Here is a 16,128-nt window from a genome sequence, read left to right as displayed (position 1 = left end):
TCCAGTCACGAAAAAAAGATTCTTACAAACTGCCAAATGCCCTGCAGAGAGAAGCAGCTGCATCTGGGGCCAGAGGTTCTACTGGCACCTGGCACCGCCTCTAGCTGCCGGGACTGCTGAGTCTTGTTACTTCTCCAGGTCTTGGGACCCCTGCACGTACAGTCAGACAGAGTGCCCACCGCGCAGGGCTGGCCGATGCCCCGCGGCCGCACCGCCCAGCAGTGCCACTCACCACCGGTGTGTTTTGCTGCAGCAGTGGGCAGGACAAGCCCAGCTGGGGGCTGGCGTAGACGGGCGTCAGGGCGATCCTGGAGGGGGGGGCACACACCAACTTCACCACGGCAGGCTCCAGCGCAGGGAAGGGGTTGGTGACGCTTGGCTTGTTCCCCACAGAGAGGGCAATGACCTGGGGGGCAGAAGCAGTCAGGACCAGCGTGAGGACCAGCTCACTGTGTCCTCGTCTCGTCACCCAGCTCCATGGACTCAGTGTGCTTTTCTGCAGAATGGGAATGATGATGACATCCACATGGGGGGCGGGGGGCTTACAAAGGTCCGATGACCTGTGCATGGGAGATGGGAGCCCTGGTGCCCTCTAGAGGTCAGCCGGAACCACTGCCTGCTCTTGGCAGAAAGAGGTGATGGGAGCACCCTGTGGCTTTCCAGCACCGCATGAAAGCCCCAGGCCACAGGAGCAAATTCCCTTTAAATGCCTTTGTCAGGATGAGGTGCAGGTGTGAGGGAGGGAGTGCTATGGACTGGGGCCTGCGAGGGGTGGGCAGGGAAGGGAGTCCTGGCCCCTCAGGGACACACACTTTCTGCAGGAAGGAATGGCCTGGTCCAGAGCCCCTCACCCTTCCTGACCTTGAGGCAGGGCAAAGGGCAGTTTCCATGCTGACCTGCAGGGTTTCTGCCTCCAGCCTGACACCCCAGGAAGTAATACATAGACCAATGGAGTAGGGGGGTTTTGAGGGGTCCACCTCCAACAGCCTGGGAGGAAAACGGGCGACCACGCTAAGCCAGGGGTAAGAAACACCTCTAACGTACTTCTTGGCTAAATTTATTCTACCCTGGTACTATTTATTATGTATTTATTTTTCTTATTCTTTGTGGATCACTATGCATGCTTTCTGCTCACACCCAGGCAGTCTCAGTGGCTGACTTCACAAGGGTGCCTTGGGTGGTGTGTGTGCATGTGTATGCACTATCAACCGTGCAAGGGTATTCTTCACTTCCCCAAAGAAATGCGCTCTGCCCTTTCTTCCATGACTCAGCCGGCCTCCACCTTGCTCTCTGTTTCCCGCTCTAGGGCACAGCCCCACTGTCTGTGAGCCAATTCAGTGCAGGGCCCTGAGGCGAGGGGCCAAACAGCAAGCTGCCCTCGATCTAGGCGATTCCAGCCCTAAGGGATTCGGTCACAGACACGTTTTGCTCAGTCTACCAGTCTCCTAATTTCCTGGTTTTCAGCATTAAGAAAAGAGATTTCACAGAAAGAAATATTAGGGTTCACAGATTATCCTGAAACACCAAAAAGACCTACCAAGCATGGCCCTGTGACTTCCCTCTTTACAAGATCTGCTGCCCCTAGAGGCATCTGACTGTCCCTGGTCTCGCTCACCCTGACCTGGTGGTGGGGTCACCAGGTTGTTGAAAGGGAGCCAGGACTCACTAGCTCCATCAGAGCAGCACTGCCGGGAGGGTCCCCCTGCTCACCCTGCAGCTCTGCTCACGTGCACTGAGCATTCGCCTTGCAGCCCCGCCTCCCGCCTGGGAGATGGCGCAGCAGCTGCAGCCTCTCTCGGAGCTACTTTGAAGATTAAATAAAACAACGCTGTGAGGACAGCAGGTACTGAAGGGACGTGACTTTCCACCCTCCCTCTGGGCAAAGTGGGTCTGGGGGTGGCTGTCCTCTCACCTGTTCGCCCAAGGCCTGGCAGGTCACGAAGACCCAGTGTTGCTGATAATTACGGGAAGCAGGGGGCCCAAAGAGAGCCAGACTGATGCTGTGCGTGTCCTCGGAGGTGACGTTTCGGGAGAACTTGGATGGCTCAAGGACCCAGGGTCTGGGACCTCCTTCGAACAGCATCTTCAGTGAGGAACCGAGGGTCACCAAGGCAACAGAGGAGGGGTCCACAGCCTGTGGGGAGGAAAGGAGAAGAGTGTCAGCCCTTCTGGGAGGCACACGCGGGAGCCAGGCCCTGCCCCCTGCGGAGGCCACACAGCTGCTGCTCCTGTGCTCATCAGCAACATGCCCGGGGTTGGTGCAAAAGTGCCGTGGGGAGAACTCTGTCCCCCTGACATACCGCTGGGAGGAAGAAGGCAGGAACTGATCTGCTGCTTTTGTACAACAATCCAGTAAAAGCCTTAAAAATACCCACTGCCCTTGACACAGGCACTTCCCATCTGGAATCTAACCTACAGACAGGCCAGGAAGGACAGACACACGTTCCCGCAGAGATGTTCACACACGGTTGTTTCCTGCAGCAAATCATAGGCAACAGTCTGCAGTCCCCGGGAGGGGCCGTGTGGGTCCCTAAGGCAGTGCTCACAGAGCTGGTACAGAGCTGACTACAGTCTACAGTGCCCGGGCCAGGGCATTATGCTGTGAAATAAGTCAGACAGAGAAAGATACATAGTGTATGATCTCTTACATGTGGAATCAAAAACAAACGAAAAACTCATACGTACAGAACACAGGCTGATAACTGCAAGGTTGGGGGAGGGTTGGAGGAGGAATGGTAAAGGGAGTCTAAAGGTACCAACTTCCAGCACAAAGTCAGTGAGCATTAGCTCTGGGGACAGGACGTACAGCATGGTGATGGTGGGTAACAATACTGTACTGCACGTTTTGAACTGCTAAGAGTTGAGCTTAAAAGCTCTCATCACAAAAACAATTTTAACTATGGGGGGTGACAGATGGCAACTAGACTTATTGTGGTGATCATTTCCCAATACATACAAACACTGAATCACTATGTTGTATACCTGAAACTAACACCCTGTTACATGTCAATTATACCTCAATTTTAAAAAACACCTTTGGTTGTGGTCTCTCTGTATCAGACACTATGCCCAGGGCCAGGGCTCTGAGATGAAGTATGCTAATGTTACTGAGCTTTCTTTAATGGGTAACAGTCACATGCCAAGGGGACCAGAGCTGTCCCAGAGGCTGCCGCTGAGTGTCAGGGAAATGCAGGCACTGGCTGGCCCAGCAGGGAGGCTGGGGGCAGGCCGCGCAGGCCACGCCTTCAGCCCTCCCCTAACGGAGGAGCCACCTTACCCTCTCCAGGTCTCCCATGTGAGCAGCACAGTTCAAAGTAAGACATGATCATGTTCACGATCCTTCTGTGAGGCAGCTATTGTGTGAAACCTGCACAACTATCCTTGGAGGAAGGTCCAGTTCTCTTTTATTCGTATTTTAACAACTAACACTCACTCACCCCTCACTACCTCCCAGGCACTGTTTTAAGCCCACTTTGCTCATCCCTCAGCAAATTCTCACCACAACCCTATGAAGCAGGTACTATATTAGCCCCATTTTACAGGCAGAGAAACTGAGGCCCAGAGAAATTAAATTAGCCAGACTCACAGAGTTGGTGAGTTCAAACTCAGAGCTGGTGTCAAACCTGAAGCAGTGTGCTGTGACCTCAAGTGCTGTGACTGCTTCCCTGGGACTCAGATGCTTGATGGTCACCTGACATCAGGCAGGGAGAGAATCCAAACCTGTGCCAGGTTCCTGAGGCCCCAGAATTGCACCCACAAGCCAGGGCCGTTGTCCCCATTCTAGGGTTCTGTGGAGACCCTGCAGGGTAACTCTGGAGTTCACCAGGATCGGCCCCTCAGTCTTAATCTCTGGAGGCCCAGAGAGGGTACCATTTCATCCGATGGGTATCAGCAGTCACCATCCACCACCAGGGAGGCTCTGCTCCTTCTACATGCTTCCTAATGTCAGCTCGAAAATCACAGAAAGAAATCACTGTTCTAAAAGCTATTCTGAATAATCAGGGTTTTAACACAAATTCACCAGAACAAATGAATAATTCCCATCAGGGAAGCAGTGGAGAGCAGGAGCCCCGGGCTCACCTTGAGGGGCAGGTAGGCGGCGATGGTGATCTGGGCACTCAGGTGGATGTGGCCATGTTTGTAGCTCACCAGGAGCGCAGTGTGCCCCTGGGCCTGGGCTCTCACCCTGACGCCACCGCAGTGCTCAGCCCCCGGCTGCAGCCTCCCTGCAGGAAGACAAGCAGACAGTCACCGTGAACACACCTCGCTGGCCACACGGCGGGAGGACAGTCCCTCATCCTGGGCTAGACACACAGCCTAATTTTCTATCGTAAAATCATAATTCCCATACAAGTTACGCTTGTCAGAAACACACAGTTCACTACGATTTTCCCCATAAACTGAGCACACCCTGTACCCAGGACCTGTACCTTGGAATTTCCCACAGACCTTTCCGGTCACTGGCTCCCCCCCAAAGGAGCAGCACTGTTCTGCCTTGTTTGCCAGCTTCTATATTTTATATGAAGGGAGTCGCTTTTACACTCCTTTGTGTCTGCCCTCTTCAACTCGGTGTTAATGGTGAGATCCCTCATTATGTTTTGCATGTTGTAGATCTTTTATCCACATTTGTATATGTTATTCTGCTGTGTGAAGTGTCTGCCACCGAGTCCTCCATGCCATGCAAACACCGGGGCTGTTCCCAGCACAGGGCAATGGTGCCCGGTGCTGCTGAGAACATTTCTTTCGGTGCCCGCTTCTGGTGGACAGATTTCGGCCTCTCCGTTGGATGTCCCCTAAGAGCGCTGTGTGTACCCCTAGTCCCAACTGCCTAGGGGCATGCGTATGTTCTGCTCTCAACTGCCTAGTATCTTTCCCAAAATGGTCACAACAAGTTATACTCTTTCTAATGGCTACGCTACATCCCTGCCAATACTTGGTAATTTCCACCCTTTTTTAAAGAGGCCATTCTAGTGGGGGTGCAGCAGAATTTTGTTTTCTTTCCAGACATTTAGAAAAAGGTATGTTGTGAAATTCCACATTCCCACCCCCAGATGCTACAATTACAATGACCAGTTTGCTTTATTTCTCGTATCTATCCATCCCCTACCCATATTTTATGCACTTAAAAGTAAGTTGCAAGTGTCAGAACACTTCATTCTAAATACTTTATGAACACAATTATCTACAGCTCAATACTTCTTTATGGCTGTTTTTCTTAAGGTCAAATCTACACACAGTGAGATGCACAGACCATGCCATGAGTTCTGGCTGCCGGGAAACCCCAACCCACCAGGGTGCAGAACAGCAACCCCCACCTCCCACCCCAGGCCCCTCACGAGGTTTCCCGGGCAATCCCCAGCCACTCCTCCGCTGGAGGACATCTCTATACCATTCTGATTTCCCCACTGTAGTTTAGTTTTACTGAAATATAACTCACATAATGCAGAATCACCCATTTAAAATGCACATGCAATTTGGTGGTTTGAACACATTTCGAGTTGTGCAACTACCGCCACTAATTTTAGAACATTTCACCCCCAACAAGAAAACCCACACCCATGAGCTGCCCCTCCTTCCCCAGCCCTGGTCCCTGGCAGCCACTGCTCTGCACTCAGTCCCAGCAGGGACCAGTTTCCTCACACTGCACATGGACAAACTGTGCTCTTCACATCTGGCTGGTCTACACAGCGTATTTCTGAAACTCAGCCAGGCTGCTGCATGGTCTATGGCTGCTTCCTTTGCATTGCTGAGAAGTCCCAGTGTCAGGGTGTCCCACAATTTGCTTGTCCATTCACCAGTTCATGGGTAATTTGGGTTGTTTCCAGTTTGGGGCGATTAGTCAGAGCTGCTGTGGACACCTGAAAACAACCTCCTCCGCGCTCTTAGGACACACTGCAATGCATGCCATTTCACCAAGGCCACTGCCGGTCCCCGGGTAGAAGGCCCCATGTGGCCAAGGGTAGGCCAGAGCCACAGGCAAAGCCCAGGTGCTCCTGAACATGGAAGCTGCCCAACAGGCCATGTGTGTCCAGAATTACAGACAAAAGGAACAGGGAAATGACGGGTGATGGACCCTGCCGTCGTCCTGTCGGGAACAGGGAGCCCGTACAAATGCTTATCTGGACACGACCCTGGATTACAAGAAGGGAGGTGGGCCCTTTGTACAGGTGGGAAGAGATGCTGAAGAACGGAGCCCTGGGGGGCACACTCTGGCTCCACAGGCCCTGCCCTGGAAACTGGAGGCCCACTGGCGCCCACCCAGCAGGAGCTGAGGCGCACCACGTCCTTGCGGGTCACTAGGCAGACACACTCTTCCTGCTCCTCCAAATACTCTTCCCCGTTTCCTCCCAGTCCCATCCTTCAGTTACTACCTCCTCTGAACAGCCACCCCACACCTCCAAACTGGCAGAGGCACTGTCTTCAGCACATTTCTTCTGGGGAACATGTTTGGGCATTTCGGTGGGTTCACACCCAGGACTGAAACAGCTCCCAGGACTCGTGCTCCCCACAGGCACAGTCCCAGCACCACCCCTGCCTGCGGAGCCTCCTGTCTTACCAGATGGTAAGGGCTGTGAAGGTGAGACTACACCTCTGTTTACTGGGGGACCCCCAGGGCACAGCACTTAGGAGGAGCTCAGTGAACGGGGGTTGAGGGGGCTGAAGATCAGCCTGGGCTGAGCATGGAGAAAGGGCGAGGGTGGAACAAGGTCTGAGGCACAGCCACTCCCAGGGGTGAGCCTGGCCAAGCCGGATCCTGAGGGCTCCATGGAGAAGTTCACAGTATGCCCACAACTCAAGGGGATTTTAAGGGGCTTCAACAATGAGGACAACGCAGAAATGGGATTCCAGTGGCCAAGTCCAGTAGGAAGAGGGTGAGGCCCCAAACTGACCCAAAAGGTGCTGGCAGGGGTGGTGCCTGGACCGCAGCTGCCCAGAGGACCTGGTGTAGCCCCTTTCCAAGAACCATCATGTGTGCTCCTCACTTGGTGAAGACGACAGATGTGCCCTTAGAGGGAGACAGAGATATAGCAGCAGCCCGTCAGCCTAACTGGGATCACAGCTGCCCTCACGTTTCTATCCCATGAGCCTCCTGTGGCCTGGGGCAGGTGTCACTCAGTCTACTGACCCCATCTGCTCTAGAGTCCCATGGACTTCCACGATGCCTGTCTCTCTACCCTGACTAGGACTTTTCATATAACCTGGGCCCTACCACAAACCTTCACAAAGCCACATATGCTCTACATTGGGGGACAGACACTTAAGGAGCTTTCTAAGGGAAATTCTGATGCCACAGGATTTGTCTCAGCTGCATTCTTCATGAACAAACCCCAGCCCTGGGTTGAGGGACATTCGTTTGTAACCCTCACAGCAGGCAAGGGGCCGGTGTCCCCACTTTATACATGAAGAACCCAAGGCTCTGAGAGGTTGGGCAACTTGCCTAACATCATACAGCCAATATGTTGAAGGGGTACTCAGACCCAGGAGTGTGGAATTCCAATGCCTGTCCTTTATTCCTGGGACCTCTTGGATGCTGACCTGGTGCCTGGGCTGAGCCTGCAAACTCCCTACCAGGACACCTGTGGGGCAGTGCTGGGGAAGTAGGTTCCTCTCCTGCCGTCAGTGGGACTCTCTCCCATGCATAATGTCTTCCTCCATCCTAAACTGTTGCCTCACCGAGGACACTTAAGATCTCACATAACTAGATTCTCCTGGATGGTCAGAGAAGACACAGCAGCCCCTCCAGAGAAGGACATAGCATGTCTGCTCAGTGGTGTCTCAGAGACATGGCCCCCTGCCTCTGCACAGCTCCTCGTGACACGGCTCCAAGAATAACCACAACTGCAGCGGTCACATGGAAGCTGCTCAGCACCTCAGGCCCTCCTACAAATCTCTCTGCCAATTCCACTTCCTAAACCTGCCAGGATCACGCATCACTCCTCTGCTCACAAACCATGAGGGGCTTCCCACTGCCTGGACACTGAGGTTTAGGGTCCAAGCCCTCCAGCGCCCTTCACAATTCAGGATTCAACAGGTTCAGCCATTCCAGGTCCATTGTGTGAGCCCGTGTCCCCAGATAGCCCACCTCAGGGCCCAGGCTCAGGAGCCCACCCACTGAACACTGTTCCTGTTTCCCTGTTACTTCTACCCTCTGCCCAGACCTCACTCTTCCCTCAATGGCTCAGCAGTCCTTGCTTTTCTTCATCTGCAAACTGGAGAGGAAGCCCTTGACTGCCCCTGAGCCAACTTCCCTGGGAGGCCCCATTTTTCAGAGGACTGAGGCTTCAGATCAGCATCCCAGGCATACTCTGATCTGTACACCATCATGCCCTGTGCCCCTGTGTGACCCTGGATGGCTACGCAGCCTCAGTCTTTATCGCACACATGACCCGACCACAGTTCCTCCTCCCACAATGGTTGTGAAGTCTCAGGAGGTCACACACACACAAGGCGCTTACTTACCCTGTGCAGGGCAAGGTTGGCACTCTATACACCAACTTCCACTGCCCCCAGCGCCGCTGACATCACCACCCAAACCCTGCAGGGGGTGCTAAAGAGGAAAGGATCCTGTGCGCGGCTAGGATGGCTCTGGAGGGCTGGGCCTGACAAGTCTCAAAGGTATCACGATTCTGTCACTGACCAGATCCCCTATTAACAGTGCATTCTGAGCACTGATGCACTCCAGGCACTGAAACGGGCACAGTGACGCAATTCTGTTTAGGATGACACCCATTTGAGAGATGTGGAAACTGAAGCTGAGAGAGCACAGTGACATGACAGGTCACGTGGCATGTAAGGTCCAAACAACACCACTGCTGATGGAGGACAAGACAAATGCCATTTCCTGTGACCCCTGCTGCCTCGAGCCCCCTATTTAGGAGCCTGAGGCAGCCCATGTTGAACACTAGGTGTCAGTCCCGCTGCTATCTGGTGCTCGCTCATCAGTGCTAGTTTACCTGGAAGCGGCTGGAACACGCCCTGGTTCTCCACCTCGACCTCCAAGTCAAAGTGGGAGCAGTCGTTAAGGGTAACCACCTCACTGGCCCCGCCAGGCATCAGGCCATTGATCCTTAGGGGCAGCTCCAGAGTCTGGCCCACGCGTGCCTCCACTTGGCATGGGGCGAACTCCATGCCTCTGGGCTCGATCACATACACCTAGAAGACAAGGCATGGACCAGGGTCATCAGGCTCCAAGGGAGAGGCAGGGCCTGTTGCTGGGATTTACTCAAAGGATTGTGTGCTGAGCACTGGGGTGGCGTTCAGGGATAGAGCTGTCAGGGAAGACCTCTCTGAGGTGATGCAGGTTAGATCTGAGAGCCATATCAGAGGAAACCAGACAAAAGTCTAGAGGAAAGGCATTCTGGGAAGAGATCTCAGCATGCTGGAGAAACGTAAAGAAGACAGTGTAGAGGGTGAGAGAGAGCCATCATCAATAACAGTGAGTACTTGTACAAACAAAACTTGGCAAAACTTAGCAGACTCCAGGTTCAGTGAGAATATGCTAACTCACTGATTCCTCTCAGACCCCTTGCTAAGAAGGTTCTATTACCAACCTCATGACTTGAGGAAGACACTGGCCTGAGAGGCAAGAGTGCCTGTTTGTGCTGGAGCCTGGTGGCCTGAGAGGTGAGAGGCTGTTTGTGCTGGAGCCTAGTGGCCCAGGAGGTAAGAGAGCCTGTCTGAGCTGGACTGTAGTGGTATCTGACCCAGGCAGTCCAACCCTAACCATGGACCTTCGATTTCTGCCTAAATGATGTAATAAAAGGGGGTGAGGTCAGGGTCAGGCAGAAAGGAAGGAGGTGTGGTCAGGCCACCAGGCTCAGCTGCAGATGACCACTCCCACCTGTGGCCTTTGCTGAATTGATCCCACATCACTTGGGGTCAAAAGCCAGGTGTGAAGCCAGGTGTAGAGCCAGGAAGGGGCCAGGGCCGGGTGTCATGGAGTCTTGGGCCTTCCCTTCCCTGTGAACTTACAACACTCAGTGACCCTTCCAATTTGGAAAGTCGTATCTTAAGTCTGGTGAGTTTTCTAGAGTGACTTGTTCGATTATCTCACGTCTTCTGTGTTCTTTGGTCTCCACTCCAGAAACTCCTGCTATGCTGACCCTGGCCCTCCTGGCCCCATCCCCCACCTGGTGTGGGTTCGGCTCCATCTCCTGATGCAGCTGTGACTTCCCGAGGTAGGGCAGGGGCCTGGCCCACCACCACCCCACCTGCTGCCAACACTAAGACCAAGCGCTGGAGGGTGGTTCTCAAGCCTGAGGGCTGGACACCACCCCAGGGCTGTGCGGGCCCCTGAGGTCTCACCTTCATCTCCCCGAAATGGAGTGGGTTCCGAACATCCTGCGCCTGGATCACACTGAGTCCTGCGTCACTGCCTGTGGTCATCACGCCCTTGACGGTGACTGTGGCAACCATGGAGCTTGACGAAGACCAAGTGAAGTTCCCACTCCCGCCGTGGGCCTAGGGGGGAGATCATCCAATCAGCCCCCCTGCTGGTCTCTCTCTGCCTCACACACACCCACTCACATTCACTCGCTCTTATATCTAGTCACACTCATCTTCCCACACACACAGGTCGGCGTCCCCCAATGCAAGGAAAACCACGGCATCAAGCCCACGCCTGACTGGAGGCTGCCTCCACCCTCGCTCTCCCCTCTTCCTCGGTCTGGTCCACACAGTCTCGGAACCCTGTGGCTCACACACACACACACATGCACACATGTCCATGACAGTGGCCCCAGAACCTCCCAGAGCTCAGGCTGGAATGGAAAGACTCTAGGCCATGGAGCCAGGTGCAGGATGCTGCCCCTGACCAGACACACGCTCCCTCCTGGCACACCCCTGCCCACTCCTAGTCCCCTGCCATGAAGTAAACGACAATCCGGCAGCTTCTAAAAGCAGGGCCACCACCCCAGAACCCAAGAGGGGCCAGGAAGGTGACCCACCTGGCAGTGGGTACCTGTGCACAGACAGGGCACCTGTCATCACCGCCAGGGAAACACGCCTGACAGGAACTGTGCTGCCACAAGGGCTCAAGCCCCGGAGGAGCCAGTCCATGCTGACAAATGCCCAAGAACACTTGTAAGTGGCAGGGTTGGGGGTTGGAGACATTTTCCCTTGAATTTCAATTTTTCTCTCTAAGAAGGTTTACACTGCTTTGGGAAAACAATTTTTTACAAAAACAAATGCATGTGGCCCTGGCCAGGTAGCTCAGTTGGTTAGAGCATTGTCTCAACACAACAAGGTTGCAGGTTTGATCCCGGGTCAGGGTACATACAAGAATTAACTGATGAATGCATAAGTAAGTGGAACAAGAAATCCATGTCTCTCTCTCTGCTTCCCTTCCTCCGTCCCTTTTTCTCTCTCTGAAAGCAATAAATTTTAAAACACGAAAACAAAAAAAACAAATGCATATAGAAGTTACATCTGCATTCCACATTTTCTTTATTTTGCTTTATTTTCTGTTTTTCAGGGATTTTTTCTGATTATCAAAATACATGGCTGTGATAGAAACCTCAGAAAATTAGAAAGCATACTCTCTGATTTTAAATCCTCTCCAGCCCCTAGAAGATAATATTAGAAAAAACAGAATGGCCAAAAGCCCAGTCCCATGGAAACACCCACAGGCGTGCAGCCAGGCGTGGGGGCTCCCACTTACCTTGATCGTGTACTGATAGGCGCCTGTCTTTGGTTGCCACGGAAATGTCAAGAGGCTGGGATAGAGGGTGATGGGGACGTGAATTTCCACCTCCTGCTGGCTCCACACAGGTACTGGTAACATGTGGACCCCTCCATCCTACAAGGGGTGAGGGTGCCCACATCACCATGACAACCAGGCTCTCAGCAGCTTTCCCAGTCAAGCAGACCCCTGCCCCTCCCTGGGGATCAGTCACAAAGGTAGATGTTGTGATTGCGGGGGAGCCTGTAGGAAGATGCCAGATAACCTGGAGCCTCTCCATCTCCACGGAGACAGCTCTGTGTGGCTCTGTAATGGCCACTGTAGTAAATGCTGCCTGACTTCATCCCCGGGGACCCCGACAGGACGGATGTGGGTATCCCCACTTTACGGTGGGAAAACTGAGGTGGTATGCTAAAGCACCTCGCCCAAAGCCCCAGAGCGGAAGCGCAGGCTTGCTGGGAACAGCATGCGGTCCACAGGCCACTTCTCTCTGCTGCCTCTTGCAGGTGGCGCAGGGCAGGCAGATGAGGACATGCCACTGTTCCACCCGGTGAGGAGCTGCCCCCACCTAACACTGGCTGCCCTTTTACAGGGAGAAATGAAAAGATTCTGAAAGGAGGGGTGGGTGGGGAGAGACTAACCTAAGAACTTACATGCATATATGCATAACCCAGGGACACAGACAATAGTGTGGGGAAGGCCGGGGTGGGGGGCAAGTGCAGGGTAGAGGGGTCAATGGGGAAACAAGGGGAACATCTGTAATACTTTCAACAAGAAATTAATATATACATATATATACATACACACACACGTGTGTGTGTGTGTGTGTAAAAACTTTAAAAAAAAAGACGACTGTGAAAGACTCATAGCAAAAACAGCCAAAGGGATGCTGGTGGCTCCTGGCTGGTGCACACCTGGACACAGGGAGCCCGACACTGCCCCTCAACAAGAGTTCCAGACGTCACCCAAAGGTGCAGGCTCACTTTTTCAGGGGCTGGCAGAGGAAGAGGGGCTCTGGCCTGGTGTGGGCACAGGTGACAGGAAGAGACCAAAGCCACACTTCCCCCAGTCATCCCTCAGCCCGAGAGAGGGGCCCTCACTGCACCTGAGAAACACGCAGGCCAAGCTTGGGGCCCTGATCCCTGGGCTCACACTCAGCCTGGGTGAACCGGGGGCCCAGGAGGTGGATGAGGGAGGTGCCCACTTGCCTGGTCCACCACCGACGTGAGGGCTGCCTTGATAGCCGTTTGACCTCCCTTTCTTGCCCTGACGTGATGGGCCGACCCATTCTGGGAAGAAGAGAGCACCTCAAAGAACTCGGAGGGAAGCAGAGTCTCGATGCGGATGTTCTGGAAGGTGAGGCAGGATGGGTGAGGGCACTTCTCAGAGAGCAGGAAAGTCAAGGTGCAGGAGAGAAGCCACTTGGCCCAAAGCAGCAGTCAGGCAGGGCCGAGGGGCTGCCAAGGCTCACAGGCCTTCAAAAGCCAGCATACAAGCTGGACAAAGCCTGCTCTGGCCTTTGACCCCTCCCAGGCTCCCCTCGCTGCATGACCCAATGACCCGGTGCTCCTGCTGTAGTTACCCATGTGGGGCTCATGGGGGCTGGAAGTCTAGTCAGCTTTCATAGGCCCTAAGGTCCCAACCAGGAAACCAAATACAGTCAAGGACATGGAAACCCTTACAGCTATTTCCAGCTAGCAGACATCACTTTGCCATCACCGCCCCCAGACGCTGCAGCCTCCTCTCCCACCCCCAGCCCTGGAGGGAGCAGGCCTGTGGGGTGCAGATGCACAGGTGCACTGGTTCAAGATGCCCCAGGGATCCCACAACAGTTTCTCTCATGGACCCAGCAGCACCACTAGGAAGGTTCTGGACTTGGTTTGCCTGCATGGGGACCCCAGTTCCTTTGGGGGCAGCTTACTGAACAGCTATTCCAGGAGTCACATCCCATCTCTCCACCCCCCAAGACCCTAGGAAGGCACTCACATCAGAGGGGTAGACCTTGTTGCCAGACTTGTCAAGCACATCAATAGTAATTTCATACAGGCGTCCAGTCTCAAGCACCCACCTGTCACCAGGGTGGACTGTGAACCCTGTAGGAAGGCAAGGGGCAGCCCCTGACGTCAGGTCACAGGGGCATACAAGATAGGACCAAGCACCATTAGCACAAGGGCCCACACTGCTTACCTGGAGGCCCCGCAATCACCTACCTGGAAGGGCCCCAGACCACTTATCAGAAGAGACATACAGCTGCTCAACTTAAAGGTACCTATAACCACTCACCTGGAAGACCGACAACTACTCACCTAGAGGGCCCCAAAATCACCTGGAAGGGCTCAGACCACTCACCTGGAGAGACCTATAACTGCTCACCACAAGGGCCTCATAATTGCTCATCTAGACAGCCCACAACTGCTCACCTGTATTCCTCTGAGGAAAAAGACCAGCTGTTCATGACTGTGAGATCTGAAGCAGGCCATCTGCACTGAGCCCTAAAAACCTGAGCTGATCTCTAAGATTCCCCAGGGCAATCCCACATTGACTGCTCAAGGCTCAAACGGGATCCTGTCCATCACAGGTCTGGGCTCAAAATCCACACTGGTATACACTCTAGTACACTCTAGTACAGTGGGCCGCTCTGAGTCCATGAGTCTACACTCGGATTCCAAAGTGGGTCTATGCTTTGATCCAGGGTAGGTCTATGTTCTGAATCCACAGTAGGTCTGCATTCTGAATCCACAAGGGTCTACCCTATGAACCACAATGGGTCTGGGCCCTGAGTCCACAGTGGGCCTGCGACCTGAGTCTACCCTAGGGCTACACTCTGAACCCACATTGTGTCTACATTCTGAATGCACAGTAGGTGTATGTGTGAGGCCTGGCACTGAGCATGCTCCCTGTGTGAGCCTGCACTGGCTCCAGGCCTCTTGCCTGCCTGATGCCCCCTCATATGCTCTCTCATGTCCACACCATTATCCAAGCTGTTCCCTGGGCCACCAGCGAAAGAGCAGCTGCCTAGGAAAGGCCTGCCTCGATTGGCATCTCTGGGCCCCTCTCTGCATTCACATGTACTAACCTTCCCACTGTCCGGTCACCGCCAGAGGTGCTGGTCTCTCCCCACAAAACCAAGCACCAAGGATCCTGTCTTCCTTCTCCTGGAACGCCAGTGCCCAGCACAGACCAGAGCCGGAGGTACCAAGGGAGCATTTCTAAGTGGAGCTTCTCAGACACGCAGGGCCATCCTGCCTGGTGTGACCACATCGTCCACGGGGGTCTGCACCACACAGCAATCTGACCTTGGGGGCTGCTGCACACCCAATGTTCTCTTCCCTGAACCACGCCAGTGCACTCAACTGGTGAGCAAGCTCAGAGCAGAAGCGCTGAGCTGGTGACCCGGAGTGTGTCCGGACACCTCTCGGGTGGTCATCTGTTGTGGCAGCTCCTGGGCACTGGCTGTACCCCTCTAAGTCCTCCGTGGCTGTGGGTGCCTCCCCTCCTCTCTCAGACAAAAGCCTCCCCTACCTCCCCAAGGAGACATCTCCCAGCTGTCATGTTACCTCAGGGGCCCCTCTAACCGAGTAGGCCCCAACTTCCAAACGTCCATGGATGTGGTCAGCTGCGGACAGAGCCCTGGTATAAAAACCCTTCCCCACTCTACCCTACCCCATTTCTCTCCCTGACAAGCCAGCCACCTGCCTGGCTCTGTCTGGCCTCTGATAGTTTCTGGGTTCGGACTGGAGGCAGCAGCCCTGGCAAGGGCAAGTGGGCGAAGATGGCCCCAGCCTCCCAGCTGGTAGAGCCGTCCAGAGTGAAGCATTCTCTGAGGAGCTGTTACTTTTATTTTTCTAACTCCTGTAATCAAAAAAGAGCAACATCCAGGACCCAGGATGCCCACACTCACCCAGGTATCCGGGTTCCACTACGTAGACGGTGCTGTTCGGTAACCTGGAAGCACCCTGCATACGGATACCTGATTTCTTCATTAAGGAACAAAACACAAGACAGCTAATAAATAGCTGGCAGGCTCAGCATGGGTAGGGCAGTGCCCGTCACCCACCACACAAAGGAGGGAGGGAACGGCCTTGCCTCGTGTCAACTCGGGCAGAGCTGTCTCCAGGATCAGAGCCACCCCTTGCTCCCTATACCAGCACCGGGGGGGGGGGGGGTCTCTGCAGGGGACACTGGAGGCACACAGGGCACACCAGCAAGTATGAGACAAGGGACAACCCACCCACCAGCATGGAAACAGCTTCAGCCACCCCTCAAAAGAGACAGCAGGCGCCAGGGGTTCTGCGGGCGGGAGTGAGGCTCCAGGCCACCACCACCTCCCATCCTGGAGCCTCTCCAGTAAGTCACCAACAGAGGTGAGCAGGCTTTCTGACTTTCAGACCTTGAGGAAAAACAGAACTTTATTTAGCCTAGCCCAGCATCCAGGGAGAAAAGGACTG

The 16,128-nt window shown here is 54.2% G+C and overlaps 1 protein-coding gene across 2 annotated transcripts in view; it reads right to left on the bottom strand.

Moving 5' to 3' along the window:
• The window catches only part of NUP210 (nucleoporin 210), a 94,606-nt gene that overhangs the window by 41,440 nt on the left and 37,038 nt on the right, over positions 1–16,128 (bottom strand). For both annotated transcript variants that reach the window (XM_081138598.1, XM_081138597.1), the window contains exons 8-16: positions 15,582–15,650; positions 13,667–13,773; positions 12,889–13,029; positions 11,660–11,797; positions 10,306–10,461; positions 8,955–9,153; positions 4,081–4,226; positions 1,913–2,134; positions 233–406 (exon numbers count right to left, since the gene is read on the bottom strand). In XM_081138598.1, coding sequence (XP_080994724.1) covers positions 233–406; positions 1,913–2,134; positions 4,081–4,226; positions 8,955–9,153; positions 10,306–10,461; positions 11,660–11,797; positions 12,889–13,029; positions 13,667–13,773; positions 15,582–15,650 — 1,352 coding nt within the window. The remainder of the gene's footprint in view (positions 1–232; positions 407–1,912; positions 2,135–4,080; positions 4,227–8,954; positions 9,154–10,305; positions 10,462–11,659; positions 11,798–12,888; positions 13,030–13,666; positions 13,774–15,581; positions 15,651–16,128) is intronic.

This window comes from Miniopterus schreibersii (genome assembly GCF_964146895.1).
Source record: "Miniopterus schreibersii genome assembly, chromosome: 5".
NCBI classification, from domain to species: Eukaryota; Metazoa; Chordata; class Mammalia; order Chiroptera; family Miniopteridae; genus Miniopterus; species Miniopterus schreibersii.
Note: the sequence above shows the minus strand (reverse complement) of the source record. Positions and strands in the feature narration are given on the sequence as shown.